At 29.5% G+C, this 9,664-nt stretch overlaps 1 protein-coding gene across 1 annotated transcript; it reads left to right on the top strand.

Moving 5' to 3' along the window:
- Window positions 1-1,086: 1,086 nt before the first annotated feature.
- On the top strand, window positions 1,087-8,820 carry LOC139504738 (arginine-hydroxylase NDUFAF5, mitochondrial-like; the record flags this gene model as incomplete). Its single annotated transcript, XM_071294720.1, has 10 exons — window positions 1,087-1,127; window positions 1,576-1,687; window positions 1,958-2,064; window positions 2,883-2,922; window positions 5,516-5,626; window positions 6,039-6,133; window positions 7,147-7,208; window positions 7,514-7,597; window positions 8,198-8,277; window positions 8,671-8,820. Coding segments are annotated over 10 exons (846 nt in total), but the record flags the coding sequence as incomplete, so codon positions are not given.
- Between the last annotated feature and the right edge of the window lie 844 nt (window positions 8,821-9,664).

The raw sequence follows: 9,664 nt of genomic DNA, 5'->3' as shown, positions 1-9,664 counted from the left end.
GTATTGTGCAATAGCAAGTCTTTTCAATTGCACAGTATTGCGCAATGGCAAGAAATATCTAATTGCACAATATTGTGAAATAGCAATTTTTTTTTTAATTATAGTTATCTTTCTTTGTCCAGAATAGTAAGCAAGAAATATCTAATTGCAAAATATTGTGCAATAGCAAGATTTTTTTTTAATTGGAGTTATCTTTCTTTGTCCAGAATCAACTTAAATCTTTGTTATATACAATATACAATGTATATTCACTTTTTACTACCAACTGATAAATTAAAATAATCTTTACCATTCAGTGATAACAAGCAGTTTTTTTACATCTTAATATTTTATGATGTATTTAAATGAGTAGTTATTGTTGCAAACTCCATTAGAAATTTTAATTGAGATTAGTTTTGGAATAAGGGAAAGGGGGATGTGATTAAAAAAATTGGGTTCAATTTTTCTCATTTGAAATTTCATAAATAAAAAAGAAAATTTCTTCAAACATTTTTTTGAGAGGATTAATATTCAACAGCATAGTGAATTGCTCTAAGAGAAAACAAAAATTTTAAGTTCATTAGAACACATTCATTCTGTGTCAGAAACCTATGCTGTGTCAACTATTTAATCACAATCCAAATTTAGAGCTGAATCCAGCTTGAATGTTGTGTCCATACTTGCCCCAACCGTTCAGGGTTCAACCTCTGCGGTCGTATAAAGCTACGCCCTGCGGAGCATCTGGTTAGTAATTATTAGAGGTAATGAGGACTAGAGCATGTTTTTTGTCGGAATTGAATAGATAAAACAATAGGGAGAACAAATAATAAATTACAGAATAACACGGTGCTTAATTATAGAGAATATAGTATAATTCAGTCATTTTGGCTTATATTTACAGAACATTCACAATGAACATTTTGTAATTAATTTCAAAAATTATTTTTTACTTGAAATTTTAAAATTTTTACTTAAAAGATATGTTGAGCTTACATCAACTAACATCAAACTAGACTAAGGTTTAATTGTTTATTTATTTTTATTTACCAGGATATCATTTTCTGAGTATCAGACAAGTTATATTTATATATTTTTATTGTATTTTAGATTGGATACAGAACTTTTGATAGAATATGTGACATTAAAAGGTAAAGAGATTTGCTTAAAGTTTACCCTCCTTTAAATTCTTTTAGTTAATTACATTTGTTTAAAATATTATTAAACTGCTTCCTTACAATAGTAAGGTAAATTGGGTACATGTACAATGTATAAAAAAAAGTAACCATAAGAGAAAAATAAAGGTTCATGACTCATAAAAAGAGCTAACATATACTTGATGATGGAAAATGATATTCATTAATTCAATAGTTTTAATATGACTGCTTTTATTTTTGTGGTGCCTTCAGCATTGATGAAGAAATACACTAATTTGAAGACACATCAAAATCAGGTACATGTAGTTTAATGGCCTAAATTGGGTTCAACTCAGATGAAGAATGTGTAGTTAGCAATAATCAAACACACAGCAAGTCACATACATGTAGAAATCATGTAGATATTTTGAATACCATGTAAAAATGTAAATTTCAATTGCAGGGAATTTGATGTACTTGTAGACTTGGGCTGTGGTAGAGGATATGTTTCAAAACATCTTCAGAAAGAAATGGTGAAGACTGTATACCAGTGTGAAATAACTGAATTACTACTGGTAAGCACAATTATTCTTTATTACAACTATGCAGTGTTAATGAGGAGACTGTGTGTAACTATTTTTAGAAGTTTGACTTCCTTGTAGAAACTTACTTTATAATAATAAAGACTATGTCAAGTAATTATAATAATAAAGACTATGTCAAGTAATTATAATAATAAAGACTATGTCAAGTGGTTTAGAAAAACTGTATATTTTATAAATGCATATAAAAATTGTCAGAGGTGCTCTCACAATTATACCTTAAAATTATGTTCTCTTTTACAGAAACAGTGTGAAAAACCAGAAGATGTTATAACACATCATATGGTTGTAGATGAAGAATTTATACCATTTAAAGAAAACTCTATAGATATGTTTGTTAGTAGTTTAAGGTAAGAGTATTATTTATATTGCATTCGAAATACACCTTTTGGTGTCAGACCAGAACTTTTCATGTCTTGAATATGTAAGTGACGTACATTTGTACTGAATGGCCATCAAAAGGCATTCGGCATGTCAATTGGGTCTGCTCCAATAGTCAATACTGCCACCAGAAGTGTCAGTTTTGATGAAGTGAATTAGAATAAATAGCTTTAATTTAATTTATAGACACTGAAATATTATATAAAATCATAAAATGGAGAAAAAAAATATTGGTCTTTTATCAATAGTTGAAAATATATTGTAAAAGTACATGTAATAGTATAAGAAGGTCTTTAATAACTATGGTTAAGTGATTGTTTCTTGTTAATTTTCATTTACGTTTAACATATGGAGATGTATCTAGTTAATTTCCAAACTACTGGTCTAAATTGATAATCTATACATGTACATGTACATGTAAAGATCCTTTCAACATATCACTACTTTTGTAATTTCAGTTGAAACTTCTTTCCAGATGTCTTACACACTTAATACTGTTACATTATATAAACTGATCACAAATAGTAAGGTTATACAGATTTTTGAACCTAAACAATTGATATTTATTTGTGATTTTATTACAATAACCTAAAATGTCAGAGAGCACAAACTTTATACCTTAAAATTCTGTTCTATTTTACAGAAACAATGTAAAAAACCAGAAGATGTTATAACACATCATATGGTTGTAGATGATGAATTTATACCATTTAACCTAAACAATTGATATTTATGAATGATTTTATTACAAATGAAAAAGAAAATATTTTTATTTTTTATTTTTCAGTTTACATTGGGTTAATGATCTTCCTGGTTGCTTTAGACAGGTAAGTTTATTTTCCTGACATCAGCGACATGACAAACATACATGTATAGTGTTTATTTAGATGTTACACAGCTTAGCTCTTTTTTAAAGGTCTAGGTGACAAATGTGTTTATGTGAAGAAAGCATTGAATTTTTTAGGTTGTGATCTTTAAAATTTCTTGGTGTTCTTTGCAACTATTTAACAACTTTTGAAAACTAATTAGGACGATTATTATTCCACATTTTGATATCTAATTTACCCCACTGACTTCAGTTTTACAAAATCTGTTTTAAATGTCCAATTTTGAACCTATATACAGTTGTTAATGTCTGTGTCATTTTGGTCTTTTGTGGATAGTTGTCTCATTGGCAATCATACCACACCTTCTTTTTAGCTCACCTGGTCGAAGCTTTTCTCATCACTTGGCTTCTGTCGTCGTCGCCCGTCGTCGTCCTGTGTTAACTTTTACAAAAATCTTCTCCTCTGAAACTACTGGGCCAAATTTAACCAAACTTGGCCACAATCATCATTGGGGTATCTAGTTTAAAAAATGTGTCCGGTGACCCGGCCAACCAACCAAGATGGCCGCCATGGCTAAAAATAGAACATAGGGGTAAAATGAAGTTTTTGGCTTATAACTCAAAAACCAAAGCATTTTGAGCAAATCTGACATGTTGTAATATTGTTCATCAGGTCAAGATCTATCTGCCCTGAAATTTTCAGATGAATCGGACATTTCGTTGTTGGGTTGCTGCCCCTGAATTGGTAATTTTGAGGAAATTTTGCTGTTTTTTTGTTATTATCTTGAAGATTATTATAGATAAAGATAAACTGTAAACAGCAATAATGTACAGCAAAGTAAGAACTAAAAATAAGTCATTATGACCAAAATAGTCAATTGACCCCCAAAGGAGTTATTGCCCTTAATAGTCAATTTTTAACAATTTTCTTAAAATTTGAAGATTTTCAATAACATTTTCCACAGAAAGTTCTGTTATAGATAGAGATAATTGTAAGCAGCAAGAATGTTTAGTAAAGTAAGATCTACAAACACATCACCATCACCAAAACACAATTTTGTCATGAATCCATCTGTGTCCATTGTTTAATATTCACATAGACCAAGGTGAGCAACACAGGCTCTTTAGAGCTTCTAGTTTATATACATGTACATAATATTTTTATACCTAAATCATACACTGATGTGTAATTAGATACATTCTGTTGGTAGCCACTTTAGGTTCAGCCTTTGGTTATTTTTTTTTAGACAACAATAACTTTGTCAGACTCGCATGATATTTTGTAAAAAAACTGGTATGCCAGATGCACGTTTCGTTTACATGAGACTTATCAGTGTCCCTTGAATCATAACAGTTGCAAGTCAAATCAAATAAATTAAAAAGTCTAGGAGCACCAATAACTGAAAATTCCCAAAAGTTGTGCCAAATATTGCTTAGGCAAGTTTTAACTGTGTTAGATAGTACTTAGCTAATGAATAATCCAACATTATATAAACAGTGAATTGTAAGAACATACCAATGAGGTTTCATGTTAGCATTTAAATGCTTACTACAGTACTAGTAGTACTAGACTAATGATACCCTCGGAAAGAAATGTCCACAAGCATCTACCCAGTGGTTGCAGAAACTCATCAAAGATACTTATAACTTGGTACGCAAGACACCAATTGCATTCACTTAAGGTAGCACAATACAAAGATTTTTTTACTTCCAATCACTAACCTTTGAAATGCTGTAACTTTCTTATGAATGCATAGAAAATAATAAAAGAGGTATACATAGATAGATAAAAGATTAATCTTTTAAATGAATACAATATTTTTATTATGCAATCATTATGTAATCAATTATTATGTAATTAGTGGCAAAATCTGGTTAAGTTCACTTGAATGAATTTAGCTCTACCATCCCTTTAACTATACAGAAAATTTTAACAAAATCTTAATCAACACATCATGGGCTTCAAAAGGGTGTCTCAGATTGTCTCTATGGTATTCCATTCTCTCATAAATCTCTAACTAGTGTAACCATCCTAACCACATAAAAGACGATAGTGTTTAATTAGGTGTAAAATTTGTTCTATACATTCTATCTGAAATCTGAGACACCCTTTTGTAGATAATGGCCATAGGAACAACATATAATAAAATCAACCCTCTAGGGATACCTATGCAGAAGCTAATTTCATTTGAAAGTAGAAATTTGGTGAAAAATATTTTAGACACAGTTAACATTATAATTGGTTACATAATTATTGTATAATACTAACATTGCATGAATTTGAAAGAGTAATCTTTTAGCTATCCAAAACTACCACTTTTATAAAATTTCAAGCATTATTAAGAAAGTTACAGCATTTTAAAACTTGGGAGTTGGAGTTATAAAATCTTTGTATTGTGCTACCTTAAGACTCATCAGTGACCTTATAAAGTTAGAGTATTGGTAACCTACAATTTCAAAAGGAAAATAGACAGTATCAGAGCAAAAGTTGTTTTAAATTTAATTTTTCAGAAATAAAGTATTACTTTTATTTGTTTTATGTTATGTAGATTATAACTAGAGACAATTCATTCATTGAATCTATGTTTTTACAGGTTCAAAAATCTTTAAAAAATGATGGTGCTTTTATTGGATGTATGTTTGGAGGAGACACGTTATTTGAATTAAGAGTATCATTACAGTTAGCTGAGACAGAGTTAGAAGGGGTATGTAAAACTATGTATAGAAATGACTGTTGTGAAATTAGTAAGCAATATAGAACAAATGCTTCTGTTCACAATATTAATATTTATCTTTGGTCCTCATTCACTGTACCTTAGGGTCAGGATGACTTTTGGTAGTTAATGAATATACTAGCTTTGTACTGTTTTATTGTAATAGCCATAACACAAATGCACTGTTGTTTTTGTTTTTGTTTAAATTACTGAATTAGTTTGCTTAAAATTTCTTTTTTGATAACCCTCATATGGAAGCAAAGTCCAAATTTGGAAAGGCAAATTGTATAATGTATATGGATAAATTGTCTTAAAAAATTGTAGCTAGAACTGAAAAGCATTTATTTCATAATTTCTTCATATTGATTAATTGAATGCTAAATGTATGAAATTATCTTTGCAGGGTTTTGCTCCACATATATCACCATTTACAGATGTGAGAGATCTAGGTAGTTTATTAAATAATTCTGGCTTCACCTTACTAACTATAGTAAGTAAGTCATTTTGTATTACTGTTTTGCATAAAAGTGAAAAAAAATGTAATTGCATGAGGTAGAGTTGTTTTTCATGTGAAGTTAGAAACATAAATTTGGAAGTAAATAATTTGTATTTAAAAATTTTGATTGCTCTATCAATATTTAAGAAAAATTCTCAGAATAATTTCCATTCCTGTTGGATATCGTTTCATTGTTTACACTGCAAAAATCTTGTTTTGTCTACTGAAGACTTGCACACACCTCGATTTAGTTCTTTTTGTTTATTTTTAATACAGTAGAAACATGAATATACAGAACCTTTGATGAATATATAACAAAGCATGTAGATTTCATGTCATAACATTTAAAGCAAATATTTGTAAAGGGGTACTGTGGATTCATTATTATTTTTTGGATATCAATTTTCGTGGGTTCGTGGGAACAGGTGAACCACAAATTCAAATGTCAACAAATAACAAATTTTCAATAGGCTATGCAAATATCCACGAATATGCGAGTTTTTAGCAATCCACAAAAATTGATACCCACGAAAAATAAATGAATCACAGTATAATCTAGTCATATTAATAAGAATTTCAAAATTTCCTAATTTACATCTAATAAACCAGTACATGTATCTTTATTTTGTATACTTATGCAAAAGTACATTGACAAACTAATCTTAACATCCATTGATAAATAATTCATACTGAAAGCTATACAAAAACAGTCTTATGACCTTATGAATAGAGTGTGATCAAGTATGTCTTCTTTGAAAGCATCTTCTATTGTAACATAAACAGTGGCGGATCCAGAATTTTTCATAAAAGAGGGCCCGCTACAGTCATGCTTCAGTGATTCCCTATATAATCAACCAATTTTTTCCTAAAAAAGGGGGGGCCGGGTCCCCTGAAAAACCCTCTAAATCAGCCTCTGATAAACAGTCATAGTTCTTTAGCAAAGGTGGACCTTTTTAACATGAATATAACATAAATCAGTAATAGATTTAATGTTAGTGTATACTTTATATTGTAGGATCGTTGATGAAATGACAGTTATTTATCCTGGAATAAAAGAGTTGATGCATGATCTCAAAGGTTAGAAACTTGAACTATTCTAATTTTTTTTTAAATTAATCAAACTATATGCATAATTTGACGACATTATAGTCTTAAAGGGGAGATAATTGTACTCCTAAACTTATTCAATTTCTTTTGCTTTGGATCAATTAGGAAAACCACTAGCCTTTCTGAGCTGCAAAAAATTATCTGTGGAGTTAAAATAAAAACTTATTTTTTCTGTTGTGTTTGAAATTCTTGAATTAACTGGAACATGCAGTTTCTTTAAAATAGCAGTACAATGTAAAATGGATACATTAGCAATCTATCTTTTTATCTTTCAGGAATGGGAGAAAATAATTGTGCCTGGTCAAGAAAGCCTATGCTGCATAGAAATACTATAGAACTAGCTAATGAAAAATATAAAGGTATTATAATTTGATAGAACAGTTACATTATAAAGATAAATGATAAATAAATTGTTTAAAATGAAACGGCAAACACAAAAAATGATAAAATTATGGTTTGGGTTAATTTGACTGCTGTTCAGATGTTAAAACTCACATCTTGAAATCTAGGAAAATTAAGAGAATTTACTAATGGAAAAAAAATAGTAATCTTAGATGACTAATTCATTTCAAGTGACTGAAATAAGCCTTTTTGAATATTTTTGCTTCTGTAATACTTACTTGATCTTAATTTGACAATTTTGTCTTCCTCAGTTTATATTTTCTGGAAGACTAATTTTTTAAGGACATATTTTTTGAATTAAGTTACGGATTGCACGAGGATTTCAATGTCACTTTTGTTGACAATACAAGCATATGTGAGACTATTAAACCTGAAGTGACATTGTACATATATACACAGTTATGTTTTGAATGGTGGAACATCAATCAATTTTTTACTAACATTAAATTTTAAAGAAGACAATTATGCAGAAAGATATTCCTGTACATAAAATATACTCAAAAATAACATTACATAAACCATTAATACTTTGCACTCAATATTGAAATTCTTTTCAGAAATGTTTGGTAAAGAAGGTGGTATTCCTGCAACTTTCCAAATAATCAATTTTATAGGATGGAAACCAGATCCTTCTCAGGTAATAATAATGTGATGCTGTTGTTTATATGTCTGTAGACCAAAATGTCCCTAACACAAATAGAAGTGTTCCATATGATTATGAAGATTTCAAGTGATCAAATATATCTTTTGTATAGGTTTTAAACACAAAGGTTTAAATCCAAATCAATCTCTGTAAAATTTTCTTGGTGTTTGCTGATTTTGCCTTTACAACAAGACAAACAAAGGTGACCTATTGAACAAAATATAATTCTTCTGTATATCTAAATTTTGAATATTTAAATGCTTTCAGTAGAAAATTATCACATTTTATTAGATGCAGTAGTACAATTCATATATACATATATTCCAATCAAAATTTTAAAAGATATTGTTTGATACTGATTTTCACAACCTCCTTATTTTTTTGTAGGCTAAACCAGCTAAGAGAGGAAGTGGTCAAGTTTCCTTTGCTGATTTACATAAAATAAATGAACCTACCAAGGACAAAGATATTTCTAATGATGAAGACAAACATTCTAAGTGATTTGATATTTATTGCTGGCAATAAAAAAATTAATGACATCTCAGTACAGTTATTTTGTTTTTGCTTCGTAAAACTTTCAAAAAGTGAAGTCATGGAGAGGGTGTATGAAAAGATTTATAGGGAAAGTGAGAGCTTATGAAAAAGCTTTAATATAAACCATTAAGACTCACATTAGTTTTATTTGGTAAAAAATTCAATAAATAAACATTACAATTAATATCATGAGTCATCACCAGGTATTCTAAAGGGAAAGGCTTCAAGAACCAATATGCATCCTTATTTTTATACAGTTAAGCTGTATTATGCGAGCACCCTAAATTTGTGTTCTACCTAATAAATGCTGAAATACGTGCCATTGTTATTATCTAGCTGGCTACTATGTTAAATATAACTAATTGAACACTTTTTTCATACTTTTAATTCTGGATTACAAAAAATATGACCAGAAAAACCTTAAATGATTGTCGAATCACCCACATCTTCTTATATGTCTACAGAATATAGTCAGACTTACATATAAAATGTGAGAAATGCCTAATAACAATTTTCAATTTTTTACAAAGAACCATACAAATAAGATCATGGTCAAATGAACCCTGCTATCCAACATAAATGCCTTGCATTCATTACCAGGAAAATTAAAGTTGACCTGATGCTTAAAGTGCCTGAGAAACAGACTCAACCATGAAAATTTGACATTAACTAATGAACTATGAAAATTAGGTGAAATGAACCCTGCCAGACATACATGTTCACCTCTGGTGGTGGATTTTCTCACTGCATTGAAGACCCATTGGTAGCCTTTGGCTGTTATCTGCTCTTTGGTCGGGTTGTTGTCTCTTTCACATATTCCCCATTTACATTCCCAATTTTATGTACA

This window comes from Mytilus edulis, unplaced genomic scaffold, assembly GCF_963676685.1.
Source record: "Mytilus edulis unplaced genomic scaffold, xbMytEdul2.2 SCAFFOLD_1092, whole genome shotgun sequence".
NCBI classification, from domain to species: domain Eukaryota; kingdom Metazoa; phylum Mollusca; class Bivalvia; order Mytilida; family Mytilidae; genus Mytilus; species Mytilus edulis.
The sequence above is the reverse complement of the archived record's forward strand: the minus strand, read 5'-3'. Positions and strand labels throughout refer to the sequence as shown.